The 24,008-nt window shown below is 49.2% G+C and overlaps 1 protein-coding gene across 6 annotated transcripts in view; it reads right to left on the reverse strand.

Annotated features, from left to right (window-relative positions):
* NRF1 (nuclear respiratory factor 1) overlaps nt 1–24,008 on the reverse strand; it is a 76,695-nt gene that overhangs the window by 44,373 nt on the left and 8,314 nt on the right. For 3 of the 6 annotated variants that reach the window (XM_053257457.1, XM_053257458.1, XM_053257454.1), the window contains 4 exons: nt 13,922–14,156; nt 11,989–12,103; nt 5,658–5,784; nt 4,565–4,705 (listed from right to left, as the gene is read on the reverse strand). In XM_053257457.1, coding sequence (XP_053113432.1) covers nt 4,565–4,705; nt 5,658–5,784; nt 11,989–12,103; nt 13,922–14,144 — 606 coding nt within the window. In that variant the 5' untranslated portion in view covers nt 14,145–14,156. Of the gene's footprint in view, nt 1–4,564; nt 4,706–5,657; nt 5,785–11,988; nt 12,104–13,921; nt 14,157–16,247; nt 16,278–24,008 lie in introns of those variants that run through there. The other 3 variants (XM_053257455.1, XM_053257453.1, XM_053257456.1) reach the window with 3 other exon arrangements.

Below are 24,008 nucleotides of genomic sequence, written 5' to 3' on the forward strand. Positions count from 1 at the left end.
GCAATCCTAAGCATGTTTACTCAGAAGCAAGTCTAAGAGAGTTCAGATAAATACTCTTTATGTTAGGATTGGCTATGGAGTCGAACTGGTGGACCCCATTACAAGAGGAACTATGAGGTCTATCAACGGCTACTAGTCGGAGGGCTATAGGCCACCTCCAGCCTCAAAGGCAGGATGCCTCTGAGTACCAGTTGCAGGGGAGTAACAGCAGGAGAGAGGGCAAGCCCTCAACTCCTGCCTGTGGGCTTCCCAGAGGCATCTGGTGGGCCACTATGTGAAACAGGATGCTGGACTAGATGGGCATCCTTAGGCCTGATCCAGCAGGGCTGTTCTTATGGACAAGTACACTGCTATAGGGGAAGGTGACAATGAAATCAGTGAAATGACGACACTGGAAGTAACAATGACTGCTCTGAAAGGGCAGCGATCCCACTGGATAGTACATTTGGGGGAAAACAGAGGGAAGCAAGGGCCAACACCATTAAGAGGACTGCACGGGGTTCAGCATATGTGATAGCAGCTGAAAGTCACATGAGAACATGAAGCTGACCAACACCGAGTCAGACCATTGGTCTATCTAGGCCAAGACTACCTAGTCTGACTGGCAGCGATTCTCCAAGGACTCAGAGGTCTTTCCATGCTTGCCACGTTCCTTTAACGAGAGAAGCCAGGAATGGACCTTGGGACCTGATGCGTGCCAAGCATGTGGTCTGCCACTAGGCCTGCTCCTCAAAACATCCCCAGAGATACGGCATTATGCTCTCCATCCCTTTACCAAGATGCTGATGTAGGCACCAAGGCAGCGGAGAGCTGATGCAGGCCAGGCCGAGATTCGCCTTGGAGCCAAAGAGGAGTTTCCCCCTGTTTTGCAACTGCAAGGAGAGCTTCTTGTTTCCAGATGGACTAATTAGCGGTCCTCAGGAACGGAGAGGTCTGAGCCACCGCAGGCGCTTGTTAAGGCCTTGGAGCCACCAGGGAGACAATCAACGGGAGCCAGGTCTCTCAGCCTGCTCAGGCATGAGGGCCTCTCCAATTAGCACCATAACAAGAGCAGGGATCATCTCTTCTTCAGGCCTCTCGCTTCCAAAGCTGAGTCTTCTTTGTCTCCCCCACCCCCACCCCCGAGACCTCGGGGTACCTCACAAAGCTCTCCCTTCCCATTTTATCCTCACAACAATACCCCTGTGAGGTGGGTTCAACAGAGAGAGTGACAGGCTCACGGCCACTCAGCAAGTTTCATGGCTGAGCAGAGATGCCTACTGGATGGGCCATGAAGCCAGGGAATGGCAGTCAGGGGCAGCACTGGAGGATGAAAGTGGCCCAACAGCACTCTGGGCTTCCACTCACTTGCTCCCTCAAACTCTCACAGAGAACAGGGTTCTCAGTGCATGTGGCATCACCAGCACGGTGCAAGAGACCCACCAGCCCTGGCAGGAAAATTTGCCATTATGCCCACTCCAACTGCACCTATTGCACAGGTGCCATCTCTGTGTGTTTGCTTTTTAAACTATGCGTTCACATTTGTTAATGGGTGCTGCATTTTAAAGTAGCACGAACACTTAGTGGACCACAAGCTAAACATGAGGCAACAGTGTGATGCGGCAGCTGAAAATGCTAATGCAATCATGGACTGCAGAGAGCGAGAGAGAGAGAAAGAGAGAGAGAACCAAGTCCTATTATCTGTGGAATGGTTGGTTGTGGGGATGGTTTCACCTGCAGAAGAGAAGACTCTTTCTCCTTCTTCTGTGACAGTCCTTCAGATATTCGAAGATGGCTGTCTTCAAATGTCTGAAGGACTGTCATAGAGGAAGAAGAGGGCTTGTTCTCTGATTGCTCCTGAGGGGAGGACTAGGAACATAGGAAGCTGCCTTCTACTGAGTCAGACCCTTGATCCATCTAGCAGTACTGTCTACCCAGACTGACAGCAGCTTCTCCAAGGTTGCAGGCAGGAGGCTCTCTCCACCAGGGAGGAAACTTGGAACCTTCTGCATGCCAGCATGCAGGCGCTCCTCCCCACCCACCAAGGGGAACATCTTACAGTCCACACACGTGGCCTCCCATTCAAATGCAAACCAGGGCAGACCCTGCTTAGCAAAGGGGAGAATTCATGCTGGCTACCAAAAGACAACCACAGGGCTCTGTGGTCGCCAAGAGTCGACACTGACATAACAGCACACTTTCTGTTTACCACAAGACTAGATCTCCTCCAATGGGCCGAACCAATGGGCTGAAAATAAGGAAGCAGGTTCAGGCTAGAAGTTAGGAGCGGCCTGTGAACCATAAAAGCTGTTTTGACAGTGGAACAGTCTGCTTTGCACATGGGTGTGTGTGTACTCTCCTTCACTAAATTTTTTCCAACAGGGCCTGGATGCTGGAGCATTTTCCTGCTCCGTGTAGGACGACTGGACCTGCAAGGTCCCTTCCACCTCTAACATTCTATGAATCTCATCTGCCAGTTGTATTGGTCCTCCTTGGGGTCTCAACTTACATGCTGAAGGTTAAGCCTCTCTTATGCACAAATGATCAAAGTGTTCCCTCAGAGTTACAAGGAAGTGTATCCCGAAAATTCTTGACAGGGGAATGCCCCCCGGAGCATGCAAAAGCAGTTGGCTGAGCTGGCTGTCTCACTAGCACCCAACAAGTGCGCCACACTTTAAGATCATACCCTCAAGAAGTGAACTAATAAGAGTGTGTGCGCGCGCATGCGTGCATACGCACAGCATATGTGTAACTCCCAGTTCTGCTAACTATTTACCTGCAATAAGCAAGCTACTCCCTTGTTGCTGAACAGGTGGCCCATCCCGCTGCGAATAGCTACCATGAAATTGCGCAACAGTCCCCATGACAGGGGACACCCCCTCAGGGCTGCAGCACTGGACATAATACCAGACCATGAGCAATCAACGAGGGGGAAGACGAGGAAAGGCTAAAGAGCCCGCCTGAGCCTCAGTGACAAAACAGTGCTGGGGAAACGGGCCATTTCGAGTCCCACTTAGGAAGATGACCCACTGCCAGAGCAACCTCTTTGTCCTCACCTTTAATGCACGTTGTGGCCCTGACCCCCTCTGCTCACTCCCAGTCCAGCTCACAAGATACCTGCCCATGGTCTTCTGCTCCTTCATTCCTACCATCTTCAAAGGTCTCCTGCGTTCTCCACCCCACTCCTTACATCTGGGGCTCCTTCCCACAACCAAAGGATCATCTCTCTTGTTCTGCCATTTCAAATCCCAGTTTGTGTATATGCCATTGCATTTGCTCACATTTCCCTCCCTCTCATCTGTCATTCCACCAACCCTGGTCTCAAATTTAGATTGTAAGCTCCTTGGGGCAGTAATTTGTATTTTGCTTGTGTTACTATGTAAAGCAACCTGTATACTGATGAGATTACTACTTATCATTAAGGTAGCTCCCCCGACCCCCAGTTTTCAGGATGGGGCCCAGAAGCATGAAGACTTCTCCTCCTCTGGGGTGGGGGTGGTTTTTTTCCTCCTGTTTGCTGCAATCCCACTGCAGCCGAAGAAACCATGCAACTAACTATTGTGGACGGCGGGGAGAGAACACTGTCAAACGTGGCGTTTTCAGACTGCAAGGACCCTAGGAAGCCTTTTGGGGGTTGGCATACACACTCAGAATTGCCAAATAGCTGGGATGGCTATTGGGATGAAGCTAATTGCCATTGTTCACCAGATCCAAATAATGCATCCACCCTAGAATCACCACACTATCTGGCAGGGCCTCTGCAGGGTCTCAGGCAGAAGCTTTTCCTAGCCCTGAGATCTGAGATCTTTCCCCTGAAGATGCCAAGAAATGAACCTGGGCTTCAGTTTTTGAGACGATGAGCTACTTCAGAACTATGGGCCTTCTGGATGAGTCACACTGCTAGGAACATAGGAAACTGCCATATACAGAGTCCAACCATTGGTCTATCTAGCTCAGTATTATCTACACAGACTGGCAGCAACTTCTCCAAGGCTGCAGGCAGGAATCTCTCTCAGTTCTATCTTGGAGATGCTACCAGGGAGGGAACTTGGAACCTTCTGCTCTTCCCAGAGCGGCTCCATCCCCTGGGGGGAATATCTTGCAGTGCTCACACTTCTAGTCTCCCTTTCAGAGGCAACCAGGGCAGGCCCTGCTTAGCTATGGGGACAAGTCATGCTTGCTACCACAAGACCAGCTCTCCTCTCCTGCTCAACCTGCTGTGTAGTAAACAGACACCCAGGGGCACATGAGCGGGGGTGGGGGCAGGGAGAGGGAACCCTTTTGCATTTCTCAGCAAAGCTACTGAGGGCAGTCACGGCCCTCAGCATTGCCATCGCCACTCGTTATTCTGTCACCCATCATAGAAAAGGCACCATCAGTGGGAACAACTCCTCCTGAGCCGTTTACCAGAGTCACTGTGGTTGCCCCTGGAGAGAAAGAATTAAAGAGGCCTCCAAGGAGTTGTGCATGTCACTGAAAGAAAGACTCTCCACTGGAAAAAACCAGCAGGCCCAAGACGCTTTCACAGCTCCCCTTGGTTGCTTCCCCCCGCCCCCGCCAGTTCCCACCTTTTGTGGTTGCTCACCTGGGTCATCTTGTCCACAGAGACTGGAATCCCATCGATGGTTAGAGGTGGCAGCTCCGAGTTAACCTCTTGTGGCGCAGGTGCATGCTCTAAGAGTGCTGACTCCAGATCTTCCAGGATCATGCTCTTGTACTTGCGCACCTGTGGGGAATCGGAAGGGCTCAGGTAAACAAGACGAAGAGCAGCAGGAGAGAAGAGGATGCTAAGTAACCGGAGGGGGGGGCGCTCTCCCCTTCCTCCTGGCGCTGCATAGCCGAGCGAGCAAACAGTGCCGCAGCTGCCAGGGAAAAATACCCATTGGCCCCAAAGCCCTCAGAATAGGAGTGCATCGAAGTGAGCCAGATGATGAAACTACTGGCAACACCAGCAAGGAGAGCACTATGAGGAGTTCAAGAGGAGTTCGCAGGCAGTGCAGGATCGCTCCAAACAGCTGCTCACACATGTCTGTCAGGGATGCCTTTTGACCCATGGGCCAGTCCTCACTGGGAGCTCCATCACAGGCTGGCCCTGTGACAGGCGAAGGCCTCCTAGTCTCCACATGCCGCCTAGGACCCTGTGTGGGCAAGTCAGGAAGGATTCAGAGGACAACAAAACCGGCTGGGCATGTTCAGCCACAGGGGAGAGAGAAGAAAAGGGAAGAGGGAGAGGGAGAGAAAAGATGAGAGGCGACATGCCAACAGCTTTCCAGCTGTATCAGAAAGAGATGTGGGTCAATTGCTCATCTCCGTCTACGAGGGACTGGAGGGGCAGCTGTGAGTTTCAACTGCAGGAAGGTAAATTTAGTCCAAACATTCAGGAATTCAACAGTGGAACAGGCTGCCAAGGGACAGGGGTGCCTACAAGAAGTTTGGATCTTCCTTATTACCCTTCCTCAATTCAAGGCACAGTGACCCACATCCGGGAGGGAGGGAGGGAGGGAGGAGAGAGAGGGGGGGCGGGGATGGAGGGAGGGAGGGAACATGTTCAGAGCCCCTCTATTCTGAATTGACCTGGGATGTGTGTGGAGGCAAGCAACAACTCAACATCAGAGGTGGGGGGTACCCCTCAGGTTCATCCTTCAGCAGGTGGAGCAAAGGGGTTGCAAGAGTCTTACCACATTCTCCAGCGGTGCTGCTCCAAACACTTTAAAAACAGGGTTGGGTTTGGAGGGCGAGATGCACAGGACGATGGCCTGCTGCCCCACACGGGTGGTGTATTCGTCCAGAGTGGCACGGAGCTTCCTGTGCCCATAGACAAAAAAGAAAAGGAGAGACATGATGGTTCACCATACGAAAAGCTCTTTCCAACATCTAGATTTTCCTAACAGTGTTTATTATGGCAGTATGGTAGAGAGCCACCTAATGGAGCAGCGGGGAAATGGCTTGACTACTAAGCCAGAGGTTGTCGGTTTGAATCCCCGCTATGGGAAACCCCTATATCGAGCAGCAGCAATATAGGAAGATGCTGAAAGGCATTATCTCATATTGCATGGGAGGAGGCAATGGTCCACCCCTCCTGTATTCTACCAAAGACAACCACAGGACTCTGTGGGCGCCAGGAGCAGACACCGACTCAACGGCACACTTTACCTTTACTATGTATAAGCATTTAAGACAGTCAGGGTTTGCACATTTTGTAGACACATCTCGTTCCAGCCTAAACAGGACTAGCTTGCCTCAGGCCAGGCAAGCCACCCTCTCTCTTAGCCTCAGTCCAACATCTGCAATATGGGGATGACAACACTCGCCTACCTTAAGGGCTGTTGCAAGGATTAATGAGAATGCACATGTGCAGCACTCCGAAAACTCTACAGTGCAATTTTAATGCCGAATATCATCATCAGCAGCAATGATATACAAATCACTGTTCCTGTCTAGGGAACCGTGAAGTCTATGCACTGAAAAGGGAAATGTCAGTCTTCCTTAGATGACCAGTTATCACAGGACAACAGAGCAGTGACTTGAGAGCCACTGATCTTGCCAGCGTCTGCCAACTCTCTTCCATGCCACTTGACCTTCAAAGGTGCCCAGAGAGGGGGCGGTTCAGCAGGTGCTCTCTAAGGACAGCTGCTTCTGCAGACTGAGCTTTAGGCTTCTAGAGCAACGGAGAAAGGCAACACCCGCATGGCCTGGCCCTATTATGTCTATGCAAATAGTATGCAAATTATTAAACCAGCAACTTGTATGCATATTTGTATACACAAATTATCTCTGGCCCTCATGACATGGTACTATTCAAGTTTCCTCCTTCTGCTTCTGTGGATGGGGAGGAAATTCCCAGGGAGGGGCATGGAATCAATTATGTAATGGGGAGAAATGATTCATCTTCCAACCCAACAGGGGAGGCTATTTATCTTCTGGGATGCCATGCATCTGGACGTGAGGGATATGCACACTTCTGAAAATCCCAGCTTCCTTTTGCCCCCAAAACCATCTCCTTGGCTCTAGCACATGCAGAGTTGTTTGAAAAGAAAGGATACTATGGTTGATAGTATCGAAGACCGCTGAGAGATCCAAAAGGACAAACAGAGTCACACTCCCTCTGTCAATTCCCAGTTGGAGATCATCCACCCGGATGACTAAGGCAGTTTCCATCCCATAGCCTGCCCAAAAGCCAATTTGAAATGGGTCTGGATAATCAGTTTCCTCCAAGACCTCCTGTTGCTGGGAGGCCACCACCCTCTCAGTCACCTTGCCCAGCCACGGAAGGTTGGAGGCAGGCCTGTAGTTGCTTCACTCCAAGGGATCCAAGGCAGGCTTCTTCAGAAGCGGTGTAATGGTTGCTTCCTTGAGACAAAGAAGCATTTATAATCTCTACCAGGCCCTCTACAGCAGCCAGATAGTATAAGCCATGTTGGACAAGGATCAAGAGGGCAGGTGGCAGGATGCACCATTCCAAGCAGCCTATGGTACTGATGTGATGCGCCCTCTACGGGTGTGACACCAAGCCTTGCGTCCACAAACCTGCACAAAAGCAAGGCTGGAATTATTCCACTGCCACCAAGCCGCATTGAGCAAGACTCAGCCACACATTGCAACAGCAGGCCGAGGGGAAAGGATCTATTTAGCAGAGCGTTGCATCAGAGCCCCTTGAGGGAAAGTCCTTCTGTGGGAACAAAAGTGCTCTCAACTAGCACTTAACTTTGTTCTTCTCAGCAAATTCCAAGAGATGCATGTATTGGGTTCCAAGCATTACCCCACATTTTTTGGGGGGGCATACACTGCAATTTTCAACACAGAAGAAAAGGTGGATTTGTAACCAACGGAAGGCAGCACAACCGCTGGCATTCGCAACCGCTCAAGACCTTGGGCACAAACAATTCCCACAGAGATCAACATTTTCCTGACTGCTCTCCTTATCCGGGAGTGGACATGCCTCAGCAGCATTTTAGCAAAGTCATTTCCATGAAGAAGAAAAAGAGGGAGCTCTGACAGAAGGGTGGAAGTGGACTGAAGTGGCCCATTATTCATTTCAATATTTCAAGTCACTGAAACAAATGTAACATTCAGAGGTGCACCTAGTAATTTTGGAGCCTGGATCTAAAGGCCTTTAGAGCCCATCCCACCCCCTGCAAGTTAAGCATCATCCCCCCTATACACACACACACACACACACACACACACACACACACACACACACACACACACCGTGACACATGCAGTATTTTTAGCACGTGGGTTCTTGAGGGCACAAACAGCAACTGAACTCACAAGTATGTAAGAACATAAAACAGGTCTATTTATGCAAATATGCATTAGCAGAAACATTTCAACACGCAACTTCCCATCCCACACGTTTCTTTCCCCACTCCCTCCTGTCTCTTAAGCAGAGGTCAGCGCAGCAACCACACCACCCGGGACAGACTAAGGAGGATTTGGGGGGCCCTAGGGTGAAGGGAGGCCTTGGACTTCTGACCGGAAGAAGTCAAGGGGGAAGAGCACCTCTGATAACATTTATCTTTTAAACCACTGTTACTTGCCCTTGGAGCAACGATAACGTGGGCCAGAAATCCCAATAAATAACTACACATATTAAAATGGCACACAGATAAGTCTGTGCAAGAAACCAGACAAAACCTTGGAGGCAAGAGCTTTACTCTCTGCTCCTTCCCGTCATGCTGACTGCTTCATAGGGAAAAGGAAGAGAGTATGTGAATCACCCATCCATCTGCCTGGCAGAGGTTCCAGGACTCCAAACGGTCTTTTAAAAACCCTCCACACCTTCCAACTTGAAAGCCCTTCCCTTTAAATCTCAGGCATGCAGAGCTGGTTTGGCAGCATCTGGAGGCAGGGTTTGGATCAGGACCCTTGTGGGGCAGTCACGGTTTGGGTCTCAGCAAGATGGGTTACTACCACCGCAGACCAGACCCCTCCTGGTCCCAGGGATTAGCCATGCCAGAGAGCCTGTTCCTTGCTACTGCCTCCTATAAAGCTCTGCTGTACCCCCTCATGCTGAACCACTGTTCCCAAGGAAGGCCACGTGACTCTTCCACTGTGTTTCTAGGCTGTTTGCCTGCCTGCCTGCAGCTTCTTGTGCTGAGAGATACTTGTCACCCCTCATAGCCTGGGAAGGTAGACAGCACTCGAACCCAAGTGCCTCATGCACAATACTAAAAAACCCCACACCTTTCCTAGATTATTGGTTCACATGTTCTGGGGCTGAACCTGAGCATCAGAAAATAGGTTCTGGGGCTCTGTGCAGGAGAACCTGATGCAATCCTGAATCAAACTGCTCCTTTTCTCATGAGGTGGGAAGCTGCATTTATTTTATTTTATTTTATTTTATTTATTTAACATATTTGTGTACTGCCCAAAATGCAAGTCTCCAGGCAATTCACAACAAAATAATGCAAACAAATAATAAAGTTAAACCATTACCATAATTTAAAATGTAAAACAACACTAAAAACTATTAAAAACCATCGAACTATTAAAATAGTATCTAAGTAAAAGCCTGGGTGAACAAATGTCTCTTGACTGCCTTTTTAAAAATTGTCAGAGATGGGGAGGCTCTTATTTCAGCAGGGAGCGCGTTTTAAAGCCTCAGGGCAGCAATGGAGAAGGTCTGTCCCCGAGTAGCCACCAGACGAGCCAGTGGCAACTGCAGACGAACCTCTCCAGATGATCTCAATGGGTGGTGAGGCTCATAGCGAAGAAGACGTTCTCTTAAATACCCAGGGCCTAAGCCGTTTAGGGTTTTATAGGTTATAACCAAGACTTTGTATTTTGCCTGGAAACTTGTCAGCAGCCAGTATAGATCTTTTAAGATAGGAGCGATATGGTCTCTCCAAGATGACCCAGAGACTAACCTGGCTGCTGCATTTGGGGCCAACTGCAGTGTCTGGACTATGTACAAAGGCAGCCCCACATAGAGCGCATTGCAGTAGTCAAGTCTGGGGGTGACCAGCAGATGTACTACTGTTCTGAGATCATTTATCTCAAGAAATGGACACAGCTGGTGTATCAACCGAAGCTGATAGAAGGCACCTCTGGCCACTGCCTCAATCCGGGACACCAGGGAGAGGTTTGCATCCAGAAGCACCCGCAGACTGCGTGCCTCTTCCTTCTGGAAACCCTAACCCATCCACAACAGGCAGATCAAAATCACCTCCTGAGTCATCACCCAGCACAATAAGTACCTCCATCTTATCTGGATTCAGTCTCAGATTGTTATCCCTCATCCAGCCCATCACCGCCTCCAGGCAGGCATTTACGCCTCCTGTCTGAAGCACACCCATTTGTGATCTCAAGCGGGGCTAGCCAGTCCACTCGGCTGACCTTGGCACTAGTTCTTGGGGGTTGCCACAGATCCTTGGCCTGCCTCCTAGCTGGTCTCTGGCTTGCTTCCCACCTCCTCCCCACTCACTGCGCCCTGCCTCCCTCGGCTCTGTAACTGCTGCGGCTGCTCAGGCAGGAGCCTCCATCCTGGTTTCTCAAGTGCTTGGACCTCAAACCAAGGAGTGCGTGACAATTGGCTGGGCTGCAGTCAAGCCCGGTTGGTTGTGGAAGGAAGCTCCTCGCAGCACCTTTGAGAGCTGCCTCTCAGGGAGACAGAGAGTTTGGCTGGCCCAGAGGATTGCAGGGCCTGCATTATTGAAATGGGGGAGGAAGCGGAAGCGGAAGCGGAAGCAGCAGCAGCAGCAGCAGCAGCGGAGGAAGGGTGGATGCTGGGTGGGCTCCAAGCTCCTCAGCTCTTTCCCCTCTCCCACTGTATCCCCAAACCAGTACGGGCTAGTCATTCACTGGTCAGCTGTATGGGCTGGTCATTTGACCCAGCAAATGGGTGGCCGGAGCCGCTCAAATTAAAGCCGGGTCTCTGCACTTCTCAGCTGGGGGAGTGCCCAAGTTAAACTTCGCCCAGGGCACCAAAAACCTTTGGGTCAGCCCTGATCTCGAGCCATCCTTCACCCTTGCACAGAAAATATTGGCAACCAGCTGGACCTCAATTTCTCCTGTTGATGAGCTGCCCAGGGAGAAAAAGCTGGGTGTGGGGCCTAGAGAGAGGAAAATGTAGGTCCTGGTGCATAAGCAGCCACACCCAAACCAAGTTAATAGTCTCCCATTTGCTAGCTTAAACTGAAGGAATGCCCCGTGCCTCTTCCCCCCAAATAAGCTCTCATTAACCTCTCCCATTTTCAGGGGCCACTTCACTTGTCTCAGATCCAGAATCAACGGCAACAGCGACCCTGTTCCATAGGTCCACGCACAGCCTCTTGGGAACCAGACCCACAATGGAGCCGCTCGGTGAGCAGAGCACATGCTTTGCATGCAGAAGGCCCAAGATCCAAAGCCTGGTGTCTCAGCTGGCAGGGCTGGAAAAGATCCTTCTTCACTTAAGATATAGGAGATAGCTGCTGCCAGCGACAGCAGACAATATTGGGCTAGATGGCATGACTCAGCGGAAGTCAGATTAATATATCCCCATGTCAGTGAGCCGTTCTTTGAGGAGAACACAGAAAAGAAAGAAAGAAAGGATGGCTCCCTGTCCCCAAAGGGCTAACATCCTAAAAAGAAACATAAGACAGACACCAGCAGTGGTCCCTCTCATTTTGTTCATCTCCGTGCAGAATGAGTTTTGTTCTGGGCGGCAGTATCCAGGCAGTGTGTGTGCACCTGCATTCAGAGTGGGGCCTTCCTGATGCAACCTGAGCGGGATCTAAATTGAACGGAGCGGACATCCAAAAACTTGTGAGCACATGCACACATGTGCATGCCTTAGAGGGAACAGTGGACACCAGCAACGGTCACTGGAGGGATGCTGTGCTGGGGATGGAGAGGGCCAGTTGCTCTCCCCCTGCTCAATAAAGAGACTCACCATGTTTAAAAGGTGCCTCTTGGCCCAGTGAGCAGGGCTGGGGAAGACCTGCACCAGAGACCCTGCAGAACCGCGGCCAGTCAGGGTGGACAATACAGGGCTAGACGGGCCAGTTGTTCTCATGCCCTTACCGTAACAAACGTGTCTGCTGCCTCTTGCGGATTGAGGGGTTAGACTCAAAAACGTGCGGGCGTTTCCGTTTTTTACCTGTTGCCACAGCAGCCGCAGCTGCCATTCCTACTGGGCCTGTGAACAAAAGAAGAACCTTGAACCTTGAATGGAGCACAGGCTGAAGCATCCAGGACCACACATGCCACAGCAGACCATCTGTACAATTCCACAGAGCATTTCATAGGTTAAAGAGCAGGTCTATCTCCTCTCTAGAAATATTTGTGAGCAAAGTGCTTCACTTTTCTCCAAGTAGCCATCCCCATAAGCATCCTGCCAAGTAAAGTTGTTCATAGCTGTAAATCAGTATTCCTAATTTCAACATGGAGACGTCATCAGATTAGAAATAGGGAGAGAAGCCCAGTCAGTTGTGGTTGTGGTTGTACAGGACTGCCCCCTGCTGGTTACAGCTTCACTCCCAAGAAGAGGCTGAAACACTCAGCGAGAGGAAAGACAGTTTCCTTACCCACTTCTGTAAAATTAACTTGCAAACAGCAGAAAAATGAAATGCTTTTTAGAAAGGATTCCAGAGCAGCTTTGATGGCTGTTTTATACCTGCTTCCCTCATAAACACAAAGTAGTCTTAACTTGGTTTAACTAAGTCTTTACTCAGAAACAACTCCATTTTCCTCCTCCTCCTTCTTTCCCTCTCTTTCCTATTAAACGGGTACTAGACAGAACACAACAATAGTCAAGTTTGGAAACTGTCAACTCATGAATAATGGTGTGCCTGCATTTGTGCCTCTTCACAGAGGTGGCGGTGCTGAGTGAGATTTATCTATTTGTTTCAAATCCCATCTGACCACTTTAATTTAGATGTACCTTAATTTGCATTAAATTAAAAGATGCAACTTAATTTGCATCTTTACATCAATTCACATTAATGTGCTGCTAATTCTGTTTGTTAGCAAAAGTCAAACAAATAAAAGACACGGTTAACTCAGGATCCTAGAAATCAGATACTCTGAAATCCGTCTGAAATCTCCCATCTCATTTGAGGAAGACTGCATAGAAAAGTACTAGAAGTTACGCAGCTGCATGGATGTACAGATGTAATGGTGCAAATTCTGAAGGAGCTTGTGGACCTCACTGAAGTCTCCTCCACAAAAGTGCTCAAAGTGCTATTGACAGATGAGGTGGCTCCCTGTCCCAAAAGGGCTCACAATCTAAGAGGAACGATAAAGCAGACACCAGTAACAGCCATTGGAAGTATATGGTGCTGGGGTTGGATAGGACCAGTTGCTCTCCCCCTGCTAGATAGAAGAGAATTGTCACTTGGAGGATGTGGCCATATTAACCTTTCAGATAATACGGGCTTTCACTCCTACTCTTGGTGGTATGAGGAGTTAAAGCATGTATTATCTGAAATGAGAAAAGAGGCATCTTTTAAAGTGGTGGTTCTTTTATATTTAGTAGGGGGAGAACAACTGGCCCTCTCCAGCCCCAGCACAGCATCCCTCCAGTGGCTGTTGCTGGTGTCTACCTCATGTTTCTTTTTAGACTGTGAGTCCTTCGGGGATTGGGAACCACTTTATCTACCTATCGACCTTTTGTAAACTGCTTTGAGCACTTTTGTTGAAAAGCATTACATAAATATTTGTTGTAGTAGTAGCAGATGAGGAAGATACACCCAACTTTATACTTCAGGGCTCAAAATGTGTATTTTTCTCCTTGCAAAAAGTAGCATCAGCATCTAACCTTTTTGGTTTTCATATGAATCTGATACCTCTTCTTTGGAAGTCTGAGATCTTAAAAATGACCATCATTGCCCCACCCAGCCAGGCATACCCACGCAAAGGCGAAACTACTCAAAACCCTCAAGAAACACTTGCAACTCCTAAAAGGGTGCAGGGCAGTTGGGGGAGTGACGAGACAGAAGTGTATGAGCGACCTTACCTGCAGCGGCCAGGTGGGCAGTCACCTCATCGGTAGCTGTGGAGTTGAGAATGTCAGAGTCATCATAGGATGTGTCCTCAGGAGACGACGGCGAGTCTTCGTCTGCGCTGAGCATGTTGTGCTCTGTGTAGGTGGCCACGTGAACCTGCTGCACCTGCTGGGCCACAGCATGGGCCTCAATGGTGGCCATGTGTTCCGTCTGCGTCACCGTGTGTTCCTCCATTAATAGCTTCTGCTAGAGGAAAGGAAATACAGGAGGAGAGAGAAATGAGGGGAAAGAATGGGATTAGGCCAAAAGGTCCGTTCCAGATACTTCAACAAGATACTGGGAAAGGAGAGGGCGCAGGCCCTCACCTCTTGCCTGTGGGCTTCTCAGAGGCACCTGGTGGGCCACGGTGTGAAACAGGATGCTGGACTGGATAGGCTTCCTTGGGCCTGATCCAGCAGGGCTGCTCTTCTGTTCTTAAGACTTGACAGAAATTTTGTTTGAGAACTGTGTATAGAGATTCACACAGCACTCTGTCTAGCAAACCTCTGGACTTGCACTGCTACCCAACTAGTTTAGTTTTAAGTAACACATTAAAACTAAATGTGTTTTAAAGGCTAACCATTCTCAAGATTCACCATTATAATAGCTTCAGGCTGGGCTAAGGTAACGCTGATGCAATTACCTCTCTCTCTCTATGATTTTCGATTACGACAGCAATGAAGGGACCACTGAGAGACCTTCAAGGCCAAGCGGAAGACAGATCATCCTGGAGAGAATCTATCTATGTGGTCGCTAAGAGTCGACACCGACTTGATAGCACTTAATCAATCAATCAATGTATTCTTTGGACTCAGTGTGCTAGTCTGGACTATGCCTTCAGATGGTTCCTGCTGCACACACTCTCTCCAAATGCCTAACATCAGCCCTGCTGGATCAGGCCCAAGCCTGATCCTGTTTCCCACAGTGGCCCACCAGATGCCTCTGAGAAGCCCACAGGCAGGAGCTGAGGGCATGGCCTCTCTCCTCTGCAACTGATATTGAGAGGCATCTTGCCTCTGAGGCTGGAGGTGGCCTATAGACACCAGACTAGTAGCCATTGATTGACCTGTCCTCCATGAATCTGTCAAGCCATAATGCCTAGCTCCTGGATCTCACACCTTACCTATTTCACCACCTACCGCCACACTCCTAGCTGGCCAGTTCGAACCCTGTGAAGCCCTTTGATTCAGCGTTCATCCTTGTCCTTGAATTAACTGATGCCTTGATCTCTCCCATTTTTAGAACACATGCTCACTTGGACAGTTTCACAGGAAGCAGAGCACAGCTTGGCACCCTCTAATTATATTGCAAGACCTCCAGTCCAAAAAGCTGGAAAAGGCACAGCATTCCTCTTGCTATCTACATCAAGAGAATAGTCAGAAGCACTCCTCAGGAATTTTTATATTCCACTCTTGGTGCAGCAGGGAAATGCTTGACTAACAAGGAGAAGGTTGCCGGTTCAAATCCGTGCTGCTACTATGTCAGGCAGCAGAGATACAGGAAGATGCTGAAAGGCATCATCTCATACGGCACAGGAGGAGGCAATGGTAAATCCTTCCTGTATTTTACCAAAAGGGGGAAAAAAGGGCTCTGTGGGTGCCAGGAGTCGAAATCGACTTGACGGCACACTTTAAGCAGCCACCTAATGGCACAGCGGAGAAGCAACCTGCCTAGAGAGGAGAAAGCTGTTGGTTCGAATCCCCGCTGATCTGTTTCCCAGAATATGAGAAACTCCTATATCAGGCAACAGTGATATAGGAACGTGCTGAAAGGCATCATTTCATACTGCGCAGGAGATGGCAATGCTAAACCACTCCTGTATTCTACCAAGAAAACTACATGGCTCTGTAGTCGCCAGGAGTCAACACTGTCTTGATGGCACAATCTTTCCATTTCCTCCCCGCCCCTTCCTCCAAGGAGCCCAGAACAGTGTACATAGTTAGGTTGCTCCTCACACTAGTGAGGAGCCCAGAGTCACCTAACAAGTAACATGGCTGAATGGGGATTTGAACCTGGGCCTTCCCGGTCCTAGTCCAGCACGCTAACCACTACACCATGCTGGCTATATAACTGGAATGAGGTGGCAATCCACTTGAACCTTTAAATTGGACACAGGTTAGCGCCACTAAGCTGCAGTGTGTCTTGTTACACATGTTTCGTTACACACTAAAGTGGAACTCCTTGACATCCCCTCCACAGACAAACTCACCCAAATCTTTCATGCTATATCTGGTCTAACCTTTTGCCCAATTCATTCAATACCATGCAGTGCAAAGTCTAATCAAGAATTTGGCTTACAGAGGCACACCTGGATGTTTTCTGTACACCCCAAATCCCAGCCTCCAGCTTCAGAGAGGCCTTCGACCTCCCTGCACATGGACCACCTCTGGGATGCCTCAGTGTGCCGCGCATGCACTAGGAGCAGCATCCATCCGTGAAGTCTGAGGCTTCCACAAGAGGCAGCAGGTTCTCAACACCAGAGAGAGGTGCCCCAGTTTAGGCCCCAAGAAGATGTTGGAGTACCACTCCCGACACCAGGGAGGCCATCGTGGCTGAGGATGATGGGAGTTGTACTCCAACAAAATCTGGGGACCCAAGGCTGAGGATCTAGAGCTCCAACCAAGACTAGGGCATTTTCTTGAGGGGCTGCAAGCTCTTTTATTTTTTTTAATGAAATCTGTGCACACATTTAAAGGCCTGGCACAAGCAAGGGACTAAAGATGTACTTTGCTTTGTCAAAACGTGATTCTCATGTGCACATCATGGCAGCTTTACTAAGCACCAGGGGTGATTTTGCATGAAGGAGGAGCCCGAGGAGCCCAAAACGAGACCCAAGGTCAAACTAGACACTGCCTATGTGGATGCTGGGGCAGAGGGCGCTTGCAGAGCAAATCCACAGGGCAAGAGGGAATGCATGCTTCACAGATGCACCCCGAGGCTATTTAAAAAACGTTTCGTCCAGCTAGGTTCAGAGGAGAACTAGTGGGAGGGGTTAAGCAGTCCTTCCTCCCAGCACACGCACACCCCACCCCACAGCTGCAGCCTCTGCATTCCCCATTAGCCCAGCCAGGGGGAGCAGCTGGGCTTCTCCATGGGCAAAGGGCTCTTTAATCCCTTCCTCTCTGGGGCAAAGAGTAAACAAGACTTTGGCCACGCTCCCCGCTTCTTCACCTCCGCTATTCGCCCCTTGTTGTATGTGGCCTTGGCTTCTGCACAGGAGTGAGTGGCTGAGAAGTTGTATCAGGCGGCAAGAGCTCCGACAGAACCTTGTTAGGCGACTGCCTTGAAAGGAAGAGGGGAAAGAGCCCTTGGACTCCATCCCACCGGCACGGGAGAATGCAGGGAGCCTTGGGCTGAGGGATCTGAAAGGAGGCAGCTCCCAGGGCTCTGGTTGCCTCTCCCTGCTCTAGAGTCAGATCAGCAGTCAGTCTAGCCTAGTAGCTTGCCCAGGAGAGTCTAGACTCTTTAGAGGAAGTGCATAAAAAACAGGGGGCCGCGAGAGGACATGCCCGTCCTTTCCAGTCTCATTCGTCTGCCAGCTGTCCAGCCTGCTGACACACAGCCAGGCACTCAGCTGCTTAAGTGCAGTTGACACAGAGAGGGAGGTGCTTAGTTGGGACACTGTATGATCGGCTCTAGTGGTGCTGCTTTGGGACACTGTTAGGAGCCCAGGAAGCTGCCCTATACTGAGTCTGACCATTGGTCCCGCCTGCTCAGTACTGTCTACACTGACTGGCAGCAGCTTTCCAAGGTGTGAGGCAGGAGTCTCTCTCAGCCCTCTCAGAGTGAACCTGGGACTTTCTGCATGGAAGTGTGCAGGGGCTCTTCCACTGAGCTATGGTCCCACCCGCTAAGGGGAATATCTTACAGTGCTCACATGTAGTCACCCATCCAAATGCAATCCAAAGCAAACCCTGCTGAGCAAAGGGGACCATTCATCATCACTATTTTTATTTATTTACATTTAGATCCCGCTCTTCCCTCAAGGAGCCCAGAGCAGTGTGCATGGTGGTTTATCTTCACAACCACCTTGTGAGGTAGGCTAGGCTGAGAGAGCAGTGGCTGGCCCAGAGTCACCTCGTGAGTTTCATGGCTGAATGGGGATTTGAACTTGGGTCTCTCCGGTCCTAATCCAACGCTCTAACCACGATACCACATTAGCTTCCTAAGATCAGCTCTCATGGATCCAATGATGAGTTTAGGGCTTGGATGTAGGCAAACTAGGCTCCTACAGACACTTTGCTCAGGGTTTTTTAACCTTGGGCCCCCAGATGTTATTGGACTACAATTCTCATCATCTCCAGACATGGCCTTTGTGGCTGAAGTTGATGGGAGTTGTAGTCCAAGAACATCTGGGGGCCCAAGGTTAAGAGGCCCTGCTCTAAGCTCATGGGTAGCCTTGAAGATCTTACTGTCCAGTCCCAATATATGTCCTGAGTCTGTCACCAAGTTAAATACGCTGCTCTGAAAGCCTTAGAGCAAGGGCGTCAAACTGTGACTCTCCAGAAGTTGTTGACCCATGACTCCCAACATCCCAACAGTGGCCAGTAGCCAGGGATGATGGGAGCTGTAGGCCAACATCGGCAGGAGGGACACAGTTTGACACCCCTTCCTTAGAAGAACAGCCGAATACAAATTATAACCGAATACAAATTATAAGATAAACATCTAAGAACAGGCTCTTATGTGCTGCAGAGCAACATGGGACCCCCACATAGCAATTTGTACCCCAAGTGCTTGTGGGGCAGATCTAGGAATATTAAGCCCCACCCGACCATTTTCTTGCACTCCAAAAGAGGAAAAGAAGAGGATTGAATCAAGAGACCTGAAAAGGTGCAGAAGAGGGCAACCAAGATGATCAGGGGGCTAGAGCACCTTTCTTATAAGGTGAGGCTACAGCATCTGGGGCTTTTAGTTTAGAAAAAAAGACGACTGCGGGGAGACATGATAGAGGTCTGTAAAATAATGCATGGAGTGGAGAAAGTGGATAGAGAGAAATTCTTCTCCCTCTCCCATAACACTAGAACCAGGGGTCATCCCATGAAATTGATTGCTGAGAAATTTAGGACCAGCAAATGGAGGTACTTTTTCACACAACGCATAGTCCACTTGTGGAATTCTCTGCCACGAGATGTGGTGACAGTCAACAACCTGGATGGCTTGAAGAAGGGTTTGGATAACTTCATGGAGGAGAGGTCCATCAACAGCTACTAGTCGGAGGGCTATAGGCCACCTCCAGCCTCAAAGGCAGGATGCCTCTGAGTACCAGTTGCAGGGGAGTAACCGCAAGAAAGAGGGCATGCCCCTTTCAACTCCTACCTGTGGCTTCCAGCGGCATCTGGTGGGCCACTGTGTGAAATGGGATGCTGGACAAGATGGGCCTTGGGCCTGATCCAGCAGGGCTGTTTTATGTTCTTAAAGGTAGGGGATTTATTTCATCATGATACTTTATTTGTTCAACCTCACAGCACACAGTAAGGTAAGGTAAAGTTGTTCCATCAAGTCAGTTTCTTTGGTAGAACACCAGAGGGGTTGACCATTGCCATCTCCCACACAGTAGGAGATGATGCACAGTAACTGTGTATAATAGCCCCTTTCCAATACTTTCATTGGAAAAATGAATGTCTGTGTGTGGCGGTGGGGGAGCAGCACCACCACCACCATGGGGACAGAAGCCCTCCCCAACCTCTGTACATTAATTTTGCCTGTTAATAACATTGGAAACGGGCCCTCTTCACGGGACCTTCAGGTAGAGCTCACAAATTGTACTCATCCTGACCTAGTTGGAGAGATCTAACTGCAGGGTCTTCCCATGTGTAGGGCTTGATGCAAGTGGGAATGAAAGTCCGTATCTCAATGTTCACCTGAGCCCTACTGATCTGGCTGGATTCTTTGGATGTGAATAAAGACACGCATTGTCAGCAACCACAGATAGATTAGGGGCCATTTTGCAAATGGAGGTTTGCTATTCGTTTATTTATAATGTAGTGAGGGATTTTTGTGAGGATGGAGAAGTCTCCAGCAACAGCTGCCTAAGCAGTTCCAGTGCCAGGGTCAAAACAGGTGTGATGCTAAATGTGTCATTTGTGTTTGAATGTATTAAAATCAATATAGCAGCTGCAAGTGTAAGGTCAAGAGACTTCAGTGTGTGGAAAAAGAGATTTAATCCTTCCCCCTTGTGCCATGCCCCACGCCCAAAGTTGCTATAAGCCCCAGAGGAAAGCTTCCTTTCTGGGACTTACAAATTGTTCTTAGGTATTTTTAGTATTTTAGTTGGTTTTAAATGGCTGTGAACTGTTCTAAATGTGTTTTTATATTGTTTTGTGCAGTTTGTTTTAATTGGCGTTTGTTTGCTTTTGTTTTTACTTGTTGCGTACTGCCCAGAGCTTTTGGAAGGGGCAGTATAAAAATGTAATAAAATAAAGAAGCTTCAGGGGGCCATTCTCACTGGCACTACAGAACCAGGTGGAAAGGTTAAATGCCCCCTCCCCAAACACCAAGGTCTATGTCCTTCCCCCAAGCTATTAAAAAAACCCAAACACACACACACACACACACACACACACAAATAACATTTTTAGTGGCACGCCAGTTTTAATTCAGGGAGAAGCAGGGGCAGGGAGAAGTGGCTCGGAGAGGCTATTAGTTGAGCTGCTCAGATCTCCATGAGATGCAGGGCAGGAAGAAAGTTTAGAACACAAGGTGAAAGGACCACGGGCTGAGGGAAGCAGGAGGCGAGGCCAAGTGCAGCTGGAGGGCCAAGGACAAGGAGTCCCAACTTTGGGTCCCCAGATACAGCCCTTGGACTACAACACCCATCATACCCAGCTACAATAACCTTTGGCTATTCTGGCTAGAGATGATGGGTGTTGAAGTCCAATCCAACATTATCTGTAGCCCCAAGATTGAGAATCCCTAACTTAGGGCTGGAACCTGCAAGTGGTCCCAGGAATGAGGGGAGAGGAGAAGGGCAGAGAGGACGACAGCCCATGGCTGGGAGTGGTGGAATCGTCCATGGATTCCAAATAACTGACCAGCGCGTTGGCTGCAGGCTTCTGGCATGTACACAGCACCCTGAAAGAACAAAACGCTTTGCACAGTGTGCAAAGCAGACTTTGCACACACTTAGATTTTGCAGGAGAGAAATGTGAGGTGAGAGAGTGAGCCTTGCTGGCTTGAAGGCTCAGGTGGGACCTGAACCCAGGCTTAAGCCTCATGTTTATGCAATGAGTTATTCTGGTTCTCACTGACAGGTATAATGCTTGCCAGTCAAAGGGGTTCCATGCATTGAGGTACATTACCAAGCACATGTAGAACATGAAACCAGCCCCGGCTGGAGAAGGAAACGCATGAATACTGCATGAGAGCTGCATCCTCTACTGGAAGATTTTAAGTGACAGTGTAGTTTCAACTTCTGGTTTTAGATTACAGCCCCACAGACAGGTTGCTCTGAAGAAAGAAACAGAGGCTGCTCTTTACCCTTTAGTGTGCCCTTCCATCCTCTGTACTAATGCAAGGCTTTGTTTGGGTCACTCTAGGAACATGACAGCTGATCGAGAGGGGATCTGCCCCACATGCCAACCCTGCCCCGGAACTGTCTTCCCCACAGTGAAATGTCACACAAGGCACAGAGCCAAAGGCCTAGGGCTTCTGGGGAAATTATCTCAGGCTAAGGATGGACGGCACTATCTGCTGCTTACCCCTCAGTTTGCCAAGTCCTCTGACTTCCCTTCTGAGGCCAGCGCAGGAAACTGCACATACAACATCTTGGGATGCAGAGTGCTACATGCTCAGCAGCCTTCAAGACAGGACAGGAGACAGTTCCCAGCCATCCACAGTGAGCCGCCAGAGTCCTGAAGAACCCCTAGCCCCTCCTCACAACCAGCAAGATCCGAATACATTAGGCAAGGGGGAAAGGAAATGTAGAATTGTGCACACCTACACAATTTCTATAGGTCATGAAGTTCAGCGTTCCTTGATGAAGAAGCTGGATTACTTTGGCCACTTTTGCAGGCTTTCTGAGCATATAGTACACATGGTAGCAGTGAGACAGTAGGTAGCTGGTTGCACATGGAACAGATGAGCCAGTATTGCGGTACATGTCATAGTTCCACACTGCACACAACTGTGGGAGCACTAGACGAGTAGAGGTATAGGATCCGCCAAGCGCAATTCACCCTCTTGACTTCACCCTGACTTCAGCCCCCATCTCAGAATACAGGACCTAAGTAAGAACATAAGAACAGCCCTGCTGGATCAGGCCCAAGGAGGCCCATCTAGTCCAGCATCCTGCTTCACACAGTGGCCCACCAGATGCCTCTGGGGAGCCCATAGGCAAGTGCCCATGAAGGACTATTTACTACTACTACAACAAATATTTATATGCTGCTTTTCAATGGAAGTTTCCAAAGCAGTTTGCACAGAGAAATAATAAATAAGATGGATCCCTGTCCCCAAAGGGCTCACAATCTAAAAGAAACGTAAGATAGTCACCAGCAGCAGTCACTGGAGGTCCTGTGCTGGGGGTGGATAGGGTCAGTTACTCGCCCCCTGCTAAATAAAGAGAATCACCATGTTAAAAAGGTGCCTCTTTGCCAAGTTAGAAGGGAGGGTTAAACGAAAGCAACTGTTTAAACTAAAGCAAAGCCTTGTGTGGCCCTGCTTATCTACTCTACCCAAAACTCTTTGCTTGTTTTCAAGGGTGGCTTCAGAGAGGTGGGGAGCAGGCACCTTCTCAGAGAAGTAGCTTCCCTCCCACTGCACCCCCTTTCTTTTTCAGAAATCTAACCTGCGGGACATCGCTGGCCCATTCATAAATGCACATTGCCCCTTCTGTATCCCAGCCCCCATTTTTTTCTGGTCCTGCTGCTACACGTTTTACAGCACGGAATACCCTGTCTTAACAAGGATTATACTGTCACAGGCATGCCAGGTTGAGATGAGTTGTTTCAACATTCTGCCATTATACGCCGACAACATTCTATCGCTTATACAATTAAAAGTAACTGCTCAATCCCCCTGGAATTTGGGACACAACTAGGGGATGAGTTGTGTCCTCCAAGTTTGGTGCAAATCAATTGGACAATGGTTGTGATAACAGCAGTTTAAACTTTTAAATGCTAAACAGAGTGGTTGGCGACCACCACAGATAATGTATATGCGTATACGGCCAAAAGGCAACATGTGCACATACTTCAAGTCACAAGACAAGGTGTCACAGCTGTTTGAGTGATGGATAGATTTAAAATAGTTTGTTATGGAAATTGCCAAAGTGGAAGTGACAAATAAAGCAAACAATTCATGTAATGTCAACCCATAACAGCTGTAATAAGATATGGGCCACCTCAATTTATTTTGGGAATGTTTTCTTTCTTTGAACGAGTGCACCAAATATTGCAATTTCATCAACGAAATTTCATCTGTAATTCATTCTCTGGACAGGTAGTCTTCAGAAAAGGGTGTATTCCATTCATAATGAACCCATTCACATCAAGCAGGGGCTCCCAACCTTGGGTCCTCAGATGGACCCAACTCCCATCATCCACAGAGGTCAAAGGTACAGATGAAGGGAGTTGTAGTCCAACAACATTTGAGGACCTATGGTTAGGGAACAGTGTTTTTTCTAAGAGGGATTCCTAGATGATGTTGACTACAACTCCCATAATCACCAAGCAAAAGTCACTGCAACTAGGGATTCTGGGAGTTGTAGTTAACAACATCTGTTCTTAGAGGGAACAGTGTTAGGGAACCCTGACATAAAGGATTCTGAACCCATAGGCGGCCGCGTTCTATGGAGGCTGGTTCCTGGAGCCGAAGAAAATTTGTCAAGGCCTGCTAATTGTACACTGTTTTAGTAAATCATGAAACAGCAATACAACTAAGAGTCTATCAACGGTACTAGTCTGGTGGCTATAGGCCACCTCCAGCCGCAGAGGCAAGATGCCTCTAAATACCAGTTGCAGGGGAGTAACAACAGGAGAGAGGGCATGCCCTCTGCTCTTGCTTGTGGGCTTCCCAGAGGCATCTGGTGGGCCACTGTGTGAAACAGGGTGCTGGACT

The sequence above is a fragment of the Hemicordylus capensis genome, chromosome 5 (genome assembly GCF_027244095.1).
Source record: "Hemicordylus capensis ecotype Gifberg chromosome 5, rHemCap1.1.pri, whole genome shotgun sequence".
Lineage (NCBI taxonomy): Eukaryota > Metazoa > Chordata > Lepidosauria > Squamata > Cordylidae > Hemicordylus > Hemicordylus capensis.